Below are 20,567 nucleotides of genomic sequence, written 5' to 3'. Positions count from 1 at the left end.
TGATCGAAACAAACACACACACACAACACTGATCAACACAATCACACACAAAACTAATCAACGCATTCGATTATGACTGAGAGGATAAGAATAAATACTTCACCATCTGTGAAAACTGATGTATATTTGCGTTTTTTTGTCGTCTTGTTTCAGGAATCTACTTGCCTGAAAATGAATGACAGTTTGATCTCATCTGTGCAATAAGACCTTCATTTGTTACATCCATAAAGAAGCTATTCTCCCAAAAATTCAAATATATCTGCAGGTTTTAGGTCTGACTTGATGTGGTCTGATCGACCAGGAGGAGAATTCAGCTCTTTCCTCCGTAAAGTTATCAAACAACATTCACAGGCAATGGCTTACAGAGACTGAATGGATAAAAAAATACTTTCTTATATAACTTTTCTAATAACCTGTTTTTCTAATGTGAATGTATTTTAATAGAAGGTATTTTAAAATCAAGCAAACTACACTTTTACTTACTGTGAACTACAGCATGTTTATTTTTAAGCCACTTAAAGAAGTGACCGGGTCATAAATGTTGATGGGTTTTGCTCAGGAGCGTCTCAGACCTTTGTCCAGTCAGTTGGCTGGAGGATCTGGAGGAGAACGAGGTTGAAGATCTGGCTAAGGTGTGAATCTCAGGACACTTTCACTGGAAGGAAACCCTGTGTGCACCCGTCCCGCTCCAGGAGCCTCTGAGGAACATGAAGAATCATCTTCCCCCTGTTTTGCTTCTTTAATGACAAATTTGGTTTGCAGAATGCACTCATATTCCAGACAGATTTCTGACATGTGGATTGTGCAGCAGGTCTCAGGCTACAGCTTCAGGTCTGCGGTGCGAGAGCTGATCCTTCAGCTGATCCTCCTCGATGACCTTCCTGCTGAAGAGGACAAACCTCAGAGCTGCAGTGCTTCACAGCAGGACTGGACTCTTCTCAGAGAATCCATCAGAGACGCTTCAGTCAGTGACGGCCTGGAGCTCACAGATACAGACACAGCAACAATCCATGTGTTTAAGAAGCAGTCTCTCCATCTTCCTGCAGCGGATCCAGACCAGGGTCCTCCGGCTCCGACATCACCGTCCTGAACCACGAGTCATGAGTAAACTCCTGCTGCACACAGTTCATGTTCATGACACGCTATTCTAGAGAGAAACTACAGAAATAATACCTAAACCACAGCGTGACTTCAAATGAAGCAGTTAAGAAAGCCATAAATATTATTATTATAATTTTACAGTTGTACTGTGAAAATAAATTATTATTTTTGTTTGAATAAAAACTCTGAGATAATACAGTAGTACAATTTATTTTGTTTAATGTTTTTTTTTTTTTTTTTTTTTATTAATCGTTGAAATTGGAATTATTCATTATAATATAGTTCTTATAATAGTAATACTTCTTGTTTTGTTTAATCAATTTATCATTATTATTATTATTATTATTATTATTATTAATGAATTAATTATATTACAATAGTAATAGTTTTCCTTTTGTTTAACATTTTATTAATAATTGCTTAATGTTTTATTTAAATATAATTAGTAATAATAGAAATGAACTATATTAAAAATAACAATTATTCAGTAGTAATAATACAAATAATAATATTACTGGTTATAAAAATAGCAACAGTTATTATTGTTATTGTCTTGATTAATGAAATTAATTTATTATTATTATTTTTATATACAATGAAGAATTTGGCCAAATTGTGCAGCACTACAAACACAGTAAACATGGAGTAAAATTACGATTATTAATAAAATAAATTAATTAAAAAATATATATATTATTTGGTTTATTTTAAATTATTTACAATTATTATAATTATTATATTTTATATAACTGTTATTGTTATAATACATACATTTATTACTAATAATTATTATAACTCTTGTTGTTGTTAATATTAGTATTCATTTTTATATAGCAATTTAAATTTTCATCAGAAAAATTAAATTGTGTCCCCATATTGTGCAGGCCTGTTGACTCTAATAAGCTGCCATACACGTGATAGTTTTTATACAATAACTACAATATTAAGTATAATATCAGGTATTTATAGGTGTCTGCAGATGTTAGCAGAGGTGTTGGTGGAGTTCTCTGTGGGGATCCACTGAAGGCCCCTCGAGCACGAAGACCGAAAATAAAGGTGAATCTCATCAAACTGATCCAAATACTGAACAACAAGATAAATATAAGATATATATATATATATGTATATATATATATATATATATATATATATATATATATATATATTAGTTGTGGGCATAGATTAATTTTTTAAATCTAGATTAATCTCACTGTGATCTTGAAATTAATCTAGGTTAATCTAGATTAAAATGGCTCATTCAAATTCTGCCGAAGGCATTCAGAATATGTGTGTTACCCAAATAAAATTGACTAACAGTAAGTCTTTGAGAAGGGGTTTATCAAGCTAGGTGGTGCATTAGAAAAGGGGCTCATCTCTTGTTTCCAAAATGCATCACAAAGTGCTTGAAAAAGCTGTAAACTAATTCCTCATTGCACAAGGTGCAAACAACCTTACGCCTGTTTCACACATACTCCGTCTGCAGTGCGTATGCGTTGCATATTCTTTTACACACCCATGTTAACGGATTCCAGTTGCGCTCCAGGAGCGTTGCATCTGCAGCAGTACAGCGATCGTTTACGTACCAAGTAGCAAACTGCAAATCGAGTCCGTGCTGCACCACATACGTAACACACACGGACTGCATACGCACTGCAGACGGAGTATGTGTGAAACAGGCGTGAGCAGGGCCGTAGCTGGGGTCAACAGGGACCCAGTGAAGGTTGTACCAGTGGGCCCTGTTTGAAATTGTTTAATTTGTATGTTCGTTTATTTTTATTTATTTGTGCTATTTACACAATGTTTTTTTCAAATTTGTATGTGTCAAGGTACAGAAACCAAATAATTAAATGTAAAATAGCATTGGATAGTCTTCAATGTAAAAATGAAATATACAATCAAACCTACATTTATTCAGACACCTTCAACGTTTCTCACATTATTACAGTTTTGCTATATTTATCAAAAATTATATCTGGTGTCTGAATCATTTTTGGTTTGACTGTTAAAACTACAAAGTAATTCAGTCAAGAGCAGTGAGTGATTTTCTTTCATTTTCTTGGATTAACATTACAGCAGCCAGTCGCTAAATTAGGCGCGGTCACTTTAAGAGACGATGAACGCATCCAATATAATACACATCCCATTTTTTCCTCAACTGTTTACTTTCACTTAAGAAATAACTGACAGTTTTTTCCAGCATAATTTCCAAGGTGGATATTTTGACATATTTTGTATGTATTTGTCGACACAAGAGCAAAAATAAGCAAATTCGATGTTCAAGTGTTTTGAGACGCCTTTCTCTGCGTGAGCCCTGAACACCAGAACACCGCGAGTACTGAATTGGGCTCTTTCACATCTTTTTGTTTGTTCAAACTGCGATTTGTATTTGTTGGTTCAGGTGCAGGAGGGACTTCGAGGAGAACTTCGCAGAAGAGAGCTGGGTTCAGTGTCGCTGTCTGTGATACGCGGCTCTCGATCTCTCTCTCTCTACCGAACACAACGCGCGAGTAACCAGCTCTGTTCTCTTTTCCGCGTCTTGTGTTTGGATGCTTTAATGTTTAAATCGACAAGCGGTAAAGCTTATATATATATAGTACAGACCAAAAGTTTGGACACACCTTCACATTCAAAGAGTTTTCTTTATTCTCATGACCATGAAAATTATAGATTCACACTGAAGGCATCAAAACTATGAATTAACACATGTGGAATTATATATGGAATTATATACATAACAAAAAAGTGTGAAACAACTGAAAATATGTCATATTCTAGGTTCTTCAAAGTAGCCACCTTTTGCTTTGAATACTGCTTTGCACACTCTTGGCGTTCTCTTGATGAGCTTCAAGATGTAGTCACCTGAAATGGTCTTCCAACAGTCTTGAAGGAGTTCCCCGAGAGATGCTTAGCACTTGTTGGCCCTTTGGCCTTCTGTCTGCGGTCCAGCTCACCCCTAAACCATCTGGATTGGGTTCAGGTCCGGTGACTGTGGAGGCCAGGTCATCTGGCGCAGCACCCCATCACTCTCCTTCTTGGTCAAATAGACCTTGAGGCCTTCAGTGTGACTCTACAATTTTCATAGTCATTGAATGAGAAGGTGTGTCCAAACTTTTGGTCTGTACTGTATATATATCCATATTATAAAGCACCCCATGAAAACAAAAATCTATCTAGCTGTCCGGCTCCAGACCTCTGGTTCTCAAACTTGTCCCTTGTCCCGGTGGTCGTCTGAGACAAGGTCTTTACAGGGGATCTGTATCTGGGACTCTAGTTGTCTTTCAGGGCTGTAGGTCCTCTCTAGGTGCTGATCCATCTGGTCTGGATTGAATTGTACCAATTTTTTAATGAATGAATGCCATAAATACATTTTTGTCAAATAATTAAAATTATTTTAATTGTAAATTAATAATTGTAAATTAATTTATCATAATTTTAACTGACGTTACACTTGAAGGTAATAGAAATTAAAATGTTATCATTGATTACAAATAGCTATTTTTAAATACAAGACAAATAATTTGAATCAAAATAGAGTTCAAGTATATTTTAGTTTACCATGAACTTACATCGTTTTACAGAAAATTATGAATCAAAGTAATTATGAAATTCTATATATCTACAATTGGTCAAATACACCGAATTTCAGCTAACTGTGTTTAATATCAATTTAAACTAATTAATGCACTTCGATTTTATGGCAAGTAAAATTATATAACAGTATAATCTTTTAAGGTATGCTAAGCTATATTATTTCCATAATAAGCACACTTTATTTTTAAACATCAAGGGCACATCCCGTGCTTCTCAATGCAATGTGTCTGTGTCATGCTGCACATTCACCTCTAGATGGAGACAATTCAGTCTCAGGCTCCAATCCTAACTCACCATGTACTTCCTGTCAGAGACAGTTAACTTCTGTGCATTGAAATAATGTTATGACCTTGCCTAGTGTACAGATGATACTGATTTAATGTATTTATTCACATAATATTAAGCTTCTCTGCTGTATTTAGTATTATGTAAATTAGTAGATTAGTTCGAACCTGGTTTAATAACAACATGAAAATAGTTTGGTTGTCTGTGAGTGAAGTCCTCATAGATATATTGAAGTTTTAAAGGAAGAATTCATTTTTGTGCTAATTCAACAATTGTCATTGGAGCGTCTGACAAGAATCTGATCTCTGTAAAGGAGAGCAATATATTGTGAAAGTCCTCCTCAAACTGCACTGAATCCAACTAACAGTTCATTAATTAATGAACACACTGAAAGTACTTGATCTGAGTCGTGTCAGACTGCACTCTGTGGATAGAAAAGAGTTGAGCTGATCATTATACAATTTACTATAAATACTCTGCAGATTTACATTAAACACTTCAGATTTACAGTGAACACACTGCAGGAATAGTACATCCGGAGAAACTGGTTCGTTCGCTTTTGTCTCACATTAATTTCTGAGAAAACAAGAGGATCTCAGTCACTCTTCATTTCAAAATCCCACACACATTAAATGTGTCAACATAAAATCAGTTTTTCTGTCAGTCCAAACACAGACAGAGGCAGGTGGATTTCAGAAAGCAGAAGATGAAGTGATGGTAATAATCAGTAGAATTTATTGAATAGTTTTCCACGTTCAGTTAGACATCGCCTGAGCAACACAATTTCAACAAGTGTTATTATACCAAACAAAAAATACTGCTTCACAATATCATCATGTGATAATAAATCCTTGAAACAGAGATTGTGTCTTTCAGGTATCTACTTACTTGTGAAGACAACACAGCACACAACATACAGTTAGAATAAACAGTAACAGAATAACAACATAATAACTGCAGTACATATATCTTATATACGTGTAGGAAGTAATGTTTTGTAGAGAAATAGAAACAATATGAATGACGTACAATACAAATGTGTGTTTGCTCTCTTAAATATGCTCTATTATAGACCATAAATATCACATATGTTAATAATTTCTGTAGTTAAATCTATAATCAGACTGTTGACCCTATCACTATCCCTTAACCTGTCCTTAACCTTAATCGTATTCCACATCAATAGCAGTAACAATATTTTGCAATTTAATATTAAGAAAAATACATTTTGTTTTGATATAGTTACATACATCTAATTGAAAGAGAGATTGAGTATACAGTAGTTTTACACAATCATGTAATCACTATTTCTATAGTTAAATTCATACATTACATACTCCTTAAATCAAATCTTCTAATAATCAGACATACAGTAGGACCATGACTCAGTCAGATGTTTGTCTGTTGTGTGATCTTACACAGTGACAGAGAGGAATTAAAAACCTTAAATCCAGCATAGAGGGGTTCAGTGAATGTGGTGTTGAATGTGTGTAAGTGTGTGAGTGTGTGTGTGTCAGAGACACTGTAGAAGGACAGAGTGCCGGCCGGCCAGTCCAGATACACTCCTACTCTTTTAGTGGAGGGTGAAGGGGCAGGGATGTTGTGATTCAGATTGTTGTGCCAGAAAACAAATCCATCAACAGTGCAGAAGAGACACCAGGACTTGTCATTGTATCCAAACTTACCAACAGTCCCTTCCTTCCTGTCTATTGTTTTATAGGCCACTGCTACACGAGCCCAGCCGGTCCGCTCAACCGCCCAGTAATGACGTCCAGTCAGACTCTCTCGACACAGAACCTGAGGAATATATCTAAATCTGTCTGGATGATCAGGATACGGCTGCTGCTCATCCACATATTTCACCTCTCTGTTCCCAGACAGAATGAGTTGAGTGCTCGCTGTGTTTGGATCCAGTGTGAGATCACAGAAATCTAAACCCCGAGAGAGACAAAACAGTTGCATAATTTTATTTGTTTTCATAAAACGTGCAAGAGTGTGCCAGACAGAAACCTACATTTTTGCAGTCCTGGTTGGATCCTGAAAGGCTCTCCATGGTCCAAACTAAAATGACACACAAACATACAGACATAGTACAGACAAGTAATTGGAAGAGTTATTCACATACAGTCCTTAAATTTAATGATTCCAGTTCATTTGTATATAATTTTGCCAATAAAAATTGTTACAAAGCAGTTTACAGAGCTGTACATCTCAGTGTTTTAATATATGCAGTCCATAGTGAACAGGTTTTGTTTTGTTTTTATGATAGTGTACTTTAGACATTGTACTAAACATACAGTACGTAACTTTCAACTTCATGTGAACTAACTCTGATTTGAGTATTAGACTGTTAGACTGTTAACTCAGTTAGAGTTGTTTTTAGTAGAATAAACTGACTTGTACTTGCAAAGTTACTTATAGTGAGTGGATTGTCTGAAGTGGATAGATAAATTATTTGAGGATAGGGATTTAATTAGTAAATGCAGAGAGGTGAAGTGTGGGCTCTTGCTGCAGAAAGTATTTCTAAACTTGTACCCCACATACTTGAGTATCTTTAGTGAGCAGTTTTGATCCTTCAGTTTGTCAGAGAGAAGCTGGACTCCTGATTGTCCTGGGTGATTGTAGCTCAGATCCAGCTCTCTCAGGTGTGAGGGGTTTGAGCTCAGAGCTGAAAACAGATAACGACAGCCTTCCTCTGTCACCATACAGCCTGACAACCTACAAACACACATCGACAGATTACATCATCTGTGAAGCACTCAGCTCTCAAATACCAGAGGAATCATTGTTGATCTCAGTTTTAAACCAGTATGCATGTCCTTACTGGAATTCTCGTCTTATAAAACAATATGCAGAAATGCTCTGAAGTGACAAGAAAGATCATGTAACAATCGATCAAATCCAACACAACATCTAGAAAAAGTTTAATCTAAATATTTTTAACTTGACAGCACATTAAAAACACAACTCTGAACTTTGTGCTGAACTTTGGTAACAAAAAATAAAATAGTCTGCAGACATATTATATTAGTGTAATCTATAGACATTGCAGAAAGATACATTTTTCCTTTCTTTTAAATCAGACATCAAGTCTTTAGGCAAACCTCCCAAACCTGACACCATCTCCCTCGTCAACTTAATTTCAAAGATTTAACTGGGCAGAAAGAGGGAAAGTGTTTGGTGACAACTGATCTTAAAGATCTGCTGCCTTGAAAAATCTTGAGAATTTATGAATGTGTGATGTTCTAAAGACCTCAGTATCTCCAGTTTACAGTTTTGACTCTTCAGACCATCAGAGAGCAGCTTCACTCTTGAATCCTGCAAGTCATTGTTACTCAGGTCCAGCTCTCTAAGGACAGAGTCTGACGATTGTAGAGCGGATGTCACTATCTCACAATGTTGGACATTGAGATTACAGCCAGGAAGACTGAAAAATAACAGAACACAATACAATCAAAATCTTAACCTCATTCTACAATTAGCATTGCATTTAGTTGCTGTTCAACAGATCGGGACATTCTAAAAATAAGCAAAACAATACCCTGCTGAAAACAAAGCATATGCTGGTTAGGTATGTTTTAATGCATGGCTGCTGGTTTAAGCTGCTTCTTAGGTGTTCATGTGCTGGTTCTAAGCTGGTACTGAGCAGGAGCTAGGACCAGTTTAGAACCAGCACATGGCCAGCTTAAACCAGCTCAAACCATCAGCCATGTATTAAAACATACATAACCAGCATATGCTTTTTTAACAGGGTAGAAAAGTATAATTGCATTCAGAAAGGACTCTTCATTGTAAGACAGGGGTTACACACTCACAAAGCTTTTCTGCAGTTGATCACAGCTGATATCAGTCTTCTTCTACCTTCATCTGATGTGTTGTATTTCTTGAGATCCAGCTCATCCAGCACTTCCTCTGACATCTGAAGCATGTAGGCGATTGCTGAGCAGTGAGTTGGAGAGAGTTTCTTCTCTGAATGTTTTTCTGATTTCAGAAACTCCTGAATCTCTCTAGACAGAGTCTGATCCTTCACTTCCAGCAGACAGAGGAACAGATTGATGGCTCTTTCAGCGGAGACTGCTTGTCCATCTTTGATCTTCTCTTTAATGTAAAGTGTGGTTTTACTGATGCTCTCTGAGCTGTTTTCTGTGTGTGTCAGCAGATCCCCTAACAGTCTCTGATTGGACTCCAGTGAGATGCCCAGCAAGAACCGCAGGAACAGATCCAGGTGTCCATTTTTACTTTCTAAAGCTTTATCTACTACACCTTTATGCAAATTGTGCATTAAATCAAAAACCTTCAGAGCTTTCATTGTGCAGCTTAAATAGCAATAAAACACATAGAAAGCAGCAAAAAACTCTTGAACGCTCAGATGAATGAAGCAGTAGACTTTCCTCTGATGAATCACTGATTCTTTCTTAAAGATCTCAGTGCAAATCTCAAAAAACACTGAGGCGTCAGTGACATCTATGCCGCTCTCAATCAGGTCCTCCTCATAGAACATCACATTGCCCTTCATCAGCTGATTGAAAGCCACTTCTGCAAGTTTTACAATCACTTCTCTGTTGCACTTCAGGAGTTTCTCTGGATCTCTTTCATCAGACTTTCTCTTAATCTGAATCAGCAAGAAGTAGATGTACATTTCAGTCAGAGTTTGAGGGATTTCTGCATTGAGATCTTCTTTCAGGAGGTTTTGAAGCACAGTGGATGAGATCCAGCAGAAGACGGGGATGTGACACATGATGTGGAGGCTTCTTGCTCTTCTGATGTGTGTGATTATTCTGTTGGCTTGATGCTGGTCACTGATTCTCTTCCTGAAATATTCCTCTTTTTGAGGGTCATTAAATCCCTGAATTTCTGTCACACGGTTAATGTAATTGGAGTGGATCTGATTGGCTGCTGCTGGTCTGGAGGTGATCCAGATAAGAGCAGAGGGAAGCAGCTGTCCTCTGATGAGGTTTGACATCAACACACCCACTGATGAAGATTCATTCACATCACAAACTTTCTCATCATCTGAGAACATCAGTGTGATTCTGCTTTCATCCAGACCATCTAGGATGAACACAACTTTACACTCCTCGTAAATCTTTGAGTCCAGATCTTGAAGTTCAGGATGAAGGTCCAGCAGAAGTCTGTGAAGACTGTACTGATGATGTTGAATCAAGTTCAGCTCTCGAAATGGAAACACAAACATGAAATCTACATCCTGATTGTCTTTTCCCTCAGCCCAGTCCAGAATGAACTTCTGCACAGAGACGGTTTTTCCAATTCCAGTGATGCCTTTAGTAAGAACAGTCTTGATTTTCTCTTTCTCTTCACATCCTGGTTCAGGTAATGGTTTAAAGATGTCATTACAGCTGATTGGATTGTGTTGTGTTCTGGGTGTTTTCTCCATCTGTAAAACCTCATGTTCTTCATTCACTCCTTCTCTCTCTCCGTCTATGATGTAGAGTTGTGTGAAGACCCTGGCCAAGAGGGTTTCATTTCCTTCTAGTTTGTTTCCCTCAAATAAGTGTGCATACTTGTTCTTTATACTGGTTTTGTGTTGGTCTTTGACTCTCTGCAGGACTGCTTCAGGTCTTTCCTCCCTGATGTGGGTCTGATTGTGGGATGCAAATCTATTATCTTTCTCCACACTCCTGAAATTAAAAGAAAGCACAGCCAAAATGGAAATAACAGTAATTGCAATGGCTGCTGAAGATGATCAGAAACATATCAGTGTGGATTTTCTGTGTTGCTTATTTTGGAGAACATTTAGTGTTCATTAGGGTTTCTTAAATGAAACTGCAGTAAATCAGCAGCTAAATATGTATACTGACTCTGGGGCAGAGGCCTCTGTTCCATCACTGAATGAAGGGTATAAAGGCATGGATTGTGTACTCTTCACAGACACACTGCTGCTGGGTCCTGCAGATTCTGATCTCAGTCTCTTCTTTCTGCTGATAGTGACAAAAGACAAACAAGTATGCATAGTACATATAAACACACACACACACACACACACACACACAGTATTATTGTATATTAAGATACACACTTGCACTATTTGATAAACAGATAAGCATTGTCCATTAATGATTTTTCCCCTTTTATTTAGCATTCAGTATTGTTATAATTATTAAAGCTATATTAATTATTATTATTGTATTTGTTTAATAAATTATACAGACATTACATAATAATAAAAAACAACATTACATTGGCTATTAATTTAGTTAAGATACATTCAGTTTATTGGACACAGCACTGACAGAAATCAGCCGATGCAAACAATCACCAGATTAAAGTTTGTCACGTCTCAGATATTCTGCAACCCATCAAATACAGATTGAATATGGCAACAGATGCCAACATTACACTGATCCAACAAACCTAAAAAAAAGTGGTGTAGCGTTGGCCAGCATCTGTTGGTGCAGTGTGAATAAGCCTAAAGAAATCAAACCCATGATCTTGGCATTGTGAGAGCCATGCTCTATTGTCTGAGATAAAGAGATATAACTCACTGTAGCGAGTGGGGCGGGGGGCTGAGAGCGGTGGGAAAGGGGCGAGGCCGGTGGAGTGATTGAGAAATGAGCGACACCTGCGCCACTCACCGGTCTCGAGTCCCACAGAGGAGATGGAAGGATATAAAACAGGAGCAACGACAGTGAAGGATGAGAGAGGACCAGGCCTGGGTTTAATTTAGTGTTTTGATTTTGTTTGTGCGTGGCATTCGTTCGTGAGGGGTTGCCGCGCTGTTTTGTGTTTATTTTGTAGTTAAAGTTTCTGTTTGATTGTCCGCCGGTTCCAGCCTCCTTCTTTCCACGAAAGAACATTGTTACAATCATCTTCATAAAAAGTTGCAAACGTGCTGATGCCATACCTGGATTCACTGGAGGTGTCTTCATTCTCTCTTTGCTCATTGGAACTCATTTTGGAAGCACTTTCCTCCAATTCTAAATGTGCATATATATATATAAAAATGTCACATTTTAATTAAATAATCTCATGGCAGATGTAAGCACTTCTTTATTGTTCCTTTAACCCTCTGGAGTCTAAGGGTATTTTTGGGCCTTGGAGAAGTTTTGTCATGCCCTGACATTTGTGTTTTTTTCATTTTCTTATAAATATCTAAATGGGTAAAGTCTAATCTCACTGTAATAAGCACAAACTTGGCTATAATTATATGTGAAATGCATGCATGTACATGATTGTGTTTTTGAAAAAAAAATGTTATGCATGGTTAGTGAAAAACGAAAAATGTTAAATCACTTGAATAAAGCCATAAAACACATACAGAACAATGGTTCCCGGGATTTTTGAGAACTGGAGCTTGTAGCCTAGAATTTTTCTTTCTAAATTATGTGAAAATCATCTTGTATACTCACTTACAGAAAACAATATATTGATTTAAATTTTCTAAGACACTTTTTGTTGGTAAAAGTCATATGCGAGTAAACATCAACTAACATATAATATCATTGTGATTTACACCTGAGAAGACAAAGGCCTGCATAATTAGCTGCACAATGAGCTGCATAATGAGCCGCATAATGAGCTGCATAATGAGCTTCATAGCGATCTGCATAATGAGCTGCATAATGAGCTGCATAATGAGCCTCTCAGTCATCTGTGTCACTGAGAGGGAAGAGTTACAAGAAAGAATGTGAGAACAAAATAAATCTATATAATTTTATGTTTGTAGTTTATTTAGAATATATTTGATTATCCCACAACATAATTTAATATCCACTTGGGGGAGCAGTTAAACAGTTTATTAACAAAATCTAAGCTGACTTTCAAACTAATTTTTTTGCATCATTACTCCAGTCACACAAATCCTATGTTAATCCTAACAATCTTATTTTCTACAAAAAACATTTATTATTATTATTATTGAAAAGAGCTGAGAATATTTTTCAGTTTTTTTTATGGGGGATAAATTGAAAGAACAGCATTGTTTGTTACATTTGTTACAGTTACATTTATTTATCAAGCTTTTGAATGGTATAGTATTGTATATTGTTATTGAAACTTCATAATATTTCACTTGATTATACATTTAGTCAGGAATTATAGTTTGGAAAAAGTCTTTGGAAAAAGTCTGACTAGTAAAATGTTTACACGTTATGTGTAAACTAGTACAAGTATATAAATAAATAAAAAGAGACTTACTCATGTTTATGATCTCTGCTGAATAAAGTGCTTCATCTTTTTTCTGAGGAAATCCATTTCTCAAATCTTCAACCACATCACATCTTTTTGGGGTGAATTATGTCTTATTCCTCTCATCGCGAAGCAAACAGTAAAATAAAAACTTGAAGAACAGTCTCGCTGCTTTTTCTTCTGTGTGGGCGTATTCAAGCCGCGCGCTTCAGTTTGAATCTGAATAGCGCGTTCAGCGCGGGGGCGTGGTCACATTAGACATAATGAAGGGAGACATGAAAAACGTACTCGGTTACTAACGTAACCTCGGTTCCCTGAGATGAGGGAACGAGTACTGCGTAAGCTAGCTTACGCTATGGGAAAAGGTCCCCTTTTCTCGAGAATATGAAGCCAAAAATTATCCTTAATTTTTAAATAATGTAAAAAACAGTGCTGCAGCACAGCAGACCCAAGCGAAGCGGCTCGCGCGCTTATTGGCTGTGCTGCGGCAACTGCAGCAACCTATGGTGAGGCGGCGGAGAGTAACGAACCAATGGGGGCGCTTCGCGCCCATTGGACGTCAGAGCGCACCAAAATAGGCGTGGCTGGAACTATATAAGCCACCGCTTCACCATAGGGATCAGGTTTTAAATCGACTGAAGCGATCACCCGGTCTGAGCACATAGCACGGCAGGTTACGCAGTACTCGTTCCCTCATCTCAGGGAACCGAGGTTACGTTAGTAACCGAGTACGTTCCCTTTCGAGAGTACTCTCGTACTGCGTAAGCTAGCTTACGCTATGGGAACACAATGTAAAACGCCGTGCGTGCTCGGGAACTTCGACCTGTCACAGCCCGAGGCGAGAGCTCGGGTCTTTATAGCAGGAGAAATCCCAGTCCCAACAGCCAACCTTAGTGAGCTTTATATAGGGAACGAAAAAAGGGGGACGTGATAAGGCTTAGCACGTCTATATAGAAAGTACCCTGGCCTGCAGGGCAGGGACTTGCAGATTATAGAATTTAATAAATGTGGACGGAGAGGCCCAGCCTGCCGCCGCACAGATATCATCCAGTGGTATCCCGCAGGACCACGCCCATAACGAGGCCATACCTCGGGTGGAATGGGCTCTGATGCCGAACGGGCAGTGAAGGCCCTTAGATTTGTAAGCCAGCGAGATAGTGTCTACTATCCATCGCGATAGGCTTTGCTTCGTGGTGGCGAGACCTCTGGTGCGCCCACCAAAGCATATGAAGAGCTGGTCCGACCTCCTGAATAAGGCGGAGCGCGCAATATAGGTTTTAAGAGCCCTGACGGGGCAGATGAAGCTCGCGTTGCTTTCGTCGCTTTGCGAGGAAAGGGCTGACAGCGAGATGACCTGCGCTCTGAACGGTGTTGAGAGCACCTTGGGGACATAGCCGTGTCTTGGTCTGAGAATGACTCTGGAGTCATTAGGCCCAAACTCGAGACAGTCAGCGCTTACAGATAGCGCATGTAAATCCCCCACTCGCTTGACTGAGGCCAGAGCCAGTAGAAAAGCGGTTTTGAACGAAAGAAGCTTCATATCGACAGACTGAAGCGGTTCAAAAGGGGGGCCCTTTAAGGCCTCTAGGACCGTAGACAGGTCCCAGGAAGGGATTGAAGGGGGTCGGGGAGGGTTCATCCGACGAGCTCCCTTAAGGAAACGAATGACCAGTTCGTTTTTTCCCAGTGATAGGCCGGCCACCGGAGCATGAGAAGCTGCAATGGCTGCCACATACACTTTGAGCGTAGACGGGGATCTGCCCGCATCTAAACGCTCCTGTAGGAAGGAGAGTATCTCCGTCACGTCACATAAGTGAGGGTCTAGGTTCCGTGTCCCGCACCAGGTGGAGAACACTGACCATTTCTGCGCGTATAGGCGCCTGGTTGAGGGCGCTCTGGCTTCCGTAATGGTCTTTAACACTCCCTCAGGGAGGTTCCCGGGTACCCGTTGAGGGGCCATACATGAAGGGCCCAAAGTTCGGGGTGGGGATGCCAGAGCGCGCCCTTCAGCTGCGTGAGGAGATCTTTCCGCAGCGGTATTGGCCATGGGGCTGTACTGGACAGCTGCATCAGCTCGGAGAACCAAGGTTGGGTCGTCCAGAGTGGGGCTACTAGCAGCATAGCACATCTGCTCTTCCTGACCCGATCGATGACCTGCGGTAGCATCGCGACCGGTGGGAAGGCATAAAGCGGGCGTCTGGGCCAATCGAGGGCCAGCGCGTCCCTGCTCTTTGAAAAATATATTGGGCAATGAGCGTTGTCTTCTGAGGCGAAGAGGTCGACCTCTGCCCTGCCGAAGATGCTCCACATCAACTGAACCGTCTGTGGGTGAAGAGACCACTCCCCAGGGGGAACATTCGCCCTGGAAAGCATGTCCGGGCCCCGGTTCAGGATGCCAGGTACATGCGCTGCCTTTAGCGAGCGCAGATTGTAATGTACCCATGTCAGAAGACGCTCGGTCAGGGTGTGCAAGGTTTCTGACCTGACACCACCCTGGCGATTTATGTAGGCCACCACTGACATGCTGTCTGATCTGACCAGAACGTGGTGGCCCTTTAAAAATGGGAGGAAAGCTTTCAGGGATAGTTCGACCGCTATCATCTCCAGACAGTTTATGTGTAACAGTCGCTCCGGGCTCGACCAGAGGCCGGAGGCAGACCTGCCCTCGTACAGGGCGCCCCAACCGAGGTTGGATGCATCTGTCGAGACTACTTTCCATTTCGAGACAGCGCCCGTGCTTACGCCTAACTGATACCAGTTGGCTATTTTCCAAGGGGCCAGAGCTGTGATGCAGCCGTGGGTCACCCTGATGCTCGCGCGGCCGGAAATCCAGGCGCGCGCTGGAACACGGTCTCTCAGCCAGCGCTGTAGTGGGCGCATGCGCAGCAGGCCCAGTTTGAGAACCGCAGAGGCTGATGCCATCAGACCTAGCATTTCCTGAAATCGTTTGAGCGGGTAAAGAGACCCGGCTTTGAACGACACGGCTAAATGCTGAATAGTGAGAGCGCGCTGTGACGTCAGACGCGCTGTACATGTCACAGAGTCTATGTCTATCCCCAAAAAGGAAATCCTCTGGCTGGGAGACAGAGCGCTCTTGACAGTGTTGATCGTGAGACCCAGGCATTCTAAATGGCTGAGGATCCAGGATCTGTGTGTCGTCAGTAGTTCCTCGGAATGGGCTAAAACTAGCCAGTCGTCGAGGTAGTTCAATACTCGCACTCCCCGCATTCTCAGGGGTGCGAGAGCGGCATCCATGCACCGTGTAAACGTACGGGGCGCTACGGAGAGGCCGAATGGAAGAACCATGTACTGATAAGTCTGCCCCTCGAAGGCGAATCTCAAGAATGGCCTGTGATGGGGTGCTATTTGAATGTGAAAGTAAGCGTCTTTCAGATCCACTGAGAAAAACCAATCCCTCGGGCGAATTTGCGCGAGTATTTGTTTGGTAGTTAACATTTTGAACGATCGCGTCATAAGCGCTTTGTTCAAACGTCTGAGATCTAGGATGGGTCTGAGACCGCCATCCTTTTTTGGTACGAGGAAGTAGCGGCTGTAAAAGCCTGACTCGCGCTGCGCAGGGGGGACAGTTTCTATCGCCCCTTTTGCAAGAAGGTTTATCAGTTCGGCGCGAAGGACGTGTGTCATTTCGCTTTTCACTTTCGTTTCGACCACGGCGCGAAAGCGCGGCGGTCTGCGAGCGAACTGGAGCGAGTAACCTCGTTTTATTATATTCAAAACCCAATTTGATATGCCGGGGATGGCCTGCCATGCAGCGGCTCGTGCGGCTATGGGTTGAATGTGCTTCGGGCACTGGCCGCCTGTTATGAGGGGACCAGTAGCTCGAGTATGCTGTGCTTGTGACACTGTGGTGACAGCGCTTATTTGTAGGGTTGCGCACTGAGAAGTGGGCACGCGCGCTACATTTAGAGCACCTCCGGCGCGAGCGGGAAGGTGGGCATGAAAGGAGACCCGAGTGAGTCTTTGTGACACTTGGGGGAGTGTGTATACATGTAGGGGTGCGTACTGTGTAGTGGGCACACTGCCTACATAGAAAAAGCTCTTTTTGTGCTTTATTGAGGTCGCCGTGAAAACGGCGTTTGTGTGCAGGCGTGCGTGCATTGTAACAGGCTCGTTTACTGCAGTATAGACATCTCCAACCGCCTTTAGTGAGGGGATTGGAGGACGCATGTGAGGTTTCTTGTGTGGTGGTCCGGCCGCAGCGGGACTTAACCACGGTCTTTTCAGCCCGAAGGTCAGGAGGGCTTCGGAGGCTCGGGGTTCAGCACAATCCTGGGCCGAGGTCCCCGTCTCTCTGGCAGTTTGCGGCTCGTAGAGCGAGAGCGGTGCTGGGTTTTGGTCGCTGGGCGAGACTGGCGCATTTCTACGGCGTCCCGCAGCAGAGCTAGAGCGTTTCGGCAGGAAGTGTCTCATTGCCTGTGACGTTTTCTGAGCCTCAGTGAAGCGTTCAGCGAAACCCTTAACCGACTGGCCAAAGAGGCCGGAAGGCGAGATAGGAGAGTCGAGAAAGGCGGATTTGTCGGCGTCTTTCATCTCCGTGAGCGTGAGCCAGAGGTGTCGCTCTAAAACAGCGAGGCTTGCCATGCTTCGGCCGATCGCTTGTGCTGTGGTCTTTGTCGCACGCAGGGCTAGATCAGTAGCGCTGCGGAGATCTTTAAAGTCATAGGTATCTGGGGCAGACTCGTCCAGGTTACGGAGAAGTCTGGCCTGAAAAACCTGCAGCACAGCCATGGTGTGTAGAGCCGAAGCAGCTTGACCAGCGGAGGTGTAAGCTCGGCCAGCGAGAGCTGAGGTGGTGCGGCACGGCTTGGATGGATGCACAGGCTTCGACCGCCATCCAGCGGCTGAGGGCGGGCAGAGGTGTGCAGCAATAGCCTCCTCGAGAGGGGGGAGGCTCTCGTAACCGTGGTCTCGGGCGCCGTCGACAGAGGAGAGCGCTGACGAGACAGAAGTCTTCAAGCGTGCGGAGAATGGGGCTTTCCACGACTTCGTGAGTTCATTGTGAACTTCCGGGAAGAAGGGGGCGTTTCTTTGCGGAGGGGCCGAAGGGCGCCCCTGCAGGAACCATTCATCCAGCCTGCTTTTCGCGGGCTCGTCTGGAGGAGACCAGTCGAGCTGAAGGTCGCTGACAGCCCTTGTAAGCACGCGAGTAAGCTCCGTGTCGATATCGGCGCGTTGTCCGGTGCAGCTGGGTGCTGTAGAGGGGGGGGGGGGTCCGCAATGGAGCCCGACCATTCCTCACTACTGGACGCGGCGAGAGAAAGGCTGTCGTGTCTGTCCTCTTCCGCCTCAGGCGCTCCGAAGGAGAAGGGGGCGCTGGTGAGCAGGGACTGGCGCTGCTCGTCCACGAAGAGGACAGGCGAAGGAGAGAGAGCGGGCGAGGCACGCGGGGAGTGTTCCGGCGTGAGCTCGCGTGTAGCAGTATGCTCAGGCATTCTCTGATCGCGGCGTTTCTTACGTGGCACTTGAGAGAGAAGAGGCGGAGCGGGTGGAGCATCGTGGCTGGTTTGAGCTAATCGAGCCCGCAGGGTCGATATAGCCATGTCGTCACACTCAGGGCAGCTGCCCTTGAAGAGTGCGCTCTCAGCATGCTCGCGGCCCAGGCAGGAGACACAGATGATGTGGCGTTCCTCGCTGGGCAGAGGGCCTCGGCAGGAAGCGCAGGCCCGAGGCATTTGAAACAACGCCTCGAATTCTGGAGGAAAAAAGTGTGATGCAGCGGCAAACACACTAGCTTTGAAAAGGATATAGTCACGCCGGATGGCGCAGCAGGAAGCGAGTGCTGAAGGCGGCGTCGAGATGAAGCACGAGCCGGCGTCCTCAGATCTGCGTTGCAGTGCTATCCCGCTGAGAGGCTTTTCGACGGCGTGTAGAGGCTTCTCCGGAGAAGACAGCGAAGTGCAGGTGAGATCGCTGAAGGAGATGAAATCTGATCCCTATGGTGAAGCGGTGGCTTATATAGTTCCAGCCACACCTATTTTGGCGCGCTCTGACGTCCAATGGGCGCGACGCGCCCCCATTGGTTCGTTACTCTCCGCCGCCTCACCATAGGTTGCTGCAGTTGCCGCAGCACAGCCAATAAGCGCGCGAGCCGCTTCGCTTGGGTCTGCTGTGCTGCAGCACTGCGTTTTACATTATTTAAAAATTAAGGATAATTTTTGGCTTCATATTCTCGAGAAAAGGGGACCTTTTCCCATAGCGTAAGCTAGCTTACGCAGTACGAGAGTACTCTCGAAAGGGAACAGACATTTCTTTGTTTTCATATGGATTACTTTATCACAGAATATCTGTTTTCGGCGCCACTTATTTAGTTTAAAAGTACATATGTCAGCCTTTCTATAGATATCTCTCTCATATATTTTCGTTGAGTATTCACGGAGTTACAGTTCATTTTAATGACGTGTTTGTAAATGAAGATCAGCGCAGACAAAGGCTGCAGACAGCACACCTTGTTTGTTATCTTTATTTTATAAGTGCACAAAGTTTTGTTGTTATTATGTCTGTATCCAAAAAAAAAAGTAGACCCTTTACAGATTCGATTGATGTATTGCTCTTATCTGTACGATTAAAACTGAAAGTTTAATTTAAGTTCTTTTCGGGGTTATCAGGAGAAAATGACTCATAACGCGTATACGTGTGAATCTACTTCAGAGGGTTAAAGTAACATGATGCAAACATCCCTCACTGATTTTAAAATTCAATATAACATTTAAAGTAAAAAAAAAAAGTTAAATAAACATACACAGTTAAATGCAGACTATTGTCAGTAGCTTTGGATACTCACCTGTTAAGTAAAATGTGCAGTTTTCTGTAGTACAAACGATAATGTTCTGCACAATGAGTTTTTACAGTGTATTCTGGGACAGCACAAATAAAACTAACTAAAACAAACCCCATAACTCCTGGTAAACTCAAAATAATAACTGGAAAACTCAAACTCAAAGGTAACTCAAGATCAGTTTGTGTGAGGAACTGCCATACATCATTTGCAGTGTTTATTTACAGAAAATATGCAATCATTTATAAATATTAGCTCAATTTTTTTAATTCCTCACTGTTCATTCAGCTTTTAATGTTTGTGACAGTACAATTATGGATATTTACCTGCAGTAGATAAGCAGTATAGGTTTAGTAATAATGTCGTACCTGTGATACAAAAGAAATGCAGAACTCAGCACTACTTTGTTTGTACTGTAAGCTAAAACAAAAATATTTGCTTAAAAAATAAGTGCACATCATGACTTTTAACAAGCATCTCATATTCTGTCATTTGTGCAGAGAATAAACAATCATTGTTTTATTGATATTGTCTGATAAATAGTATAATTAGTACAGTTTAAAATGTAAAAAATATTCTGGCAACAAAATATTACATTCCCAATAACTTACTATCACGATTACCATTACCAACTTATTTCTACATATCT

The 20,567-nt window shown here is 41.9% G+C and overlaps 1 protein-coding gene across 1 annotated transcript; it reads right to left on the bottom strand.

Annotated features, from left to right (window-relative positions):
* Positions 1-6,361: 6,361 nt before the first annotated feature.
* LOC132125041 (NLR family CARD domain-containing protein 3-like) lies at positions 6,362-20,281 on the bottom strand. Its single transcript, XM_059536255.1, has 8 exons — positions 20,245-20,281; positions 11,840-11,912; positions 10,797-10,916; positions 8,793-10,616; positions 8,231-8,404; positions 7,522-7,695; positions 6,992-7,038; positions 6,362-6,908 (listed from the first exon to the last, which is right to left on the bottom strand). The coding sequence occupies exons 2-8, from the start codon at positions 11,887-11,889 to the stop codon at positions 6,367-6,369; spliced, it is 2,931 nt and encodes a 976-aa protein (XP_059392238.1). The 5' UTR covers positions 11,890-11,912; positions 20,245-20,281; the 3' UTR covers positions 6,362-6,366.
* Between the last annotated feature and the right edge of the window lie 286 nt (positions 20,282-20,567).

Source organism: Carassius carassius, chromosome 43, assembly GCF_963082965.1.
Source record: "Carassius carassius chromosome 43, fCarCar2.1, whole genome shotgun sequence".
Taxonomy (NCBI): Eukaryota; Metazoa; Chordata; class Actinopteri; order Cypriniformes; family Cyprinidae; genus Carassius; species Carassius carassius.
Note: the sequence above shows the minus strand (reverse complement) of the source record. Positions and strands in the feature narration are given on the sequence as shown.

Excerpts from the sequence above, each read along its gene's own strand:
- LOC132125041 (XM_059536255.1), bottom strand. The coding sequence starts at position 11,889 with ATGAGTTCCAATGAGCAAAGAGAGAATGAAGACACCTCCAGTGAATCC. Across the intron at positions 10,917-11,839 it reads GACACCTCCAGTGAATCCAG|CAGAAAGAAGAGACTGAGAT; the intron begins GTATGGCATCAG and ends TGTCACTATCAG. Across the intron at positions 7,039-7,521 it reads TGCTCACTAAAGATACTCAA|TTTGGACCATGGAGAGCCTT; the intron begins GTATGTGGGGTA and ends GTGTCATTTTAG.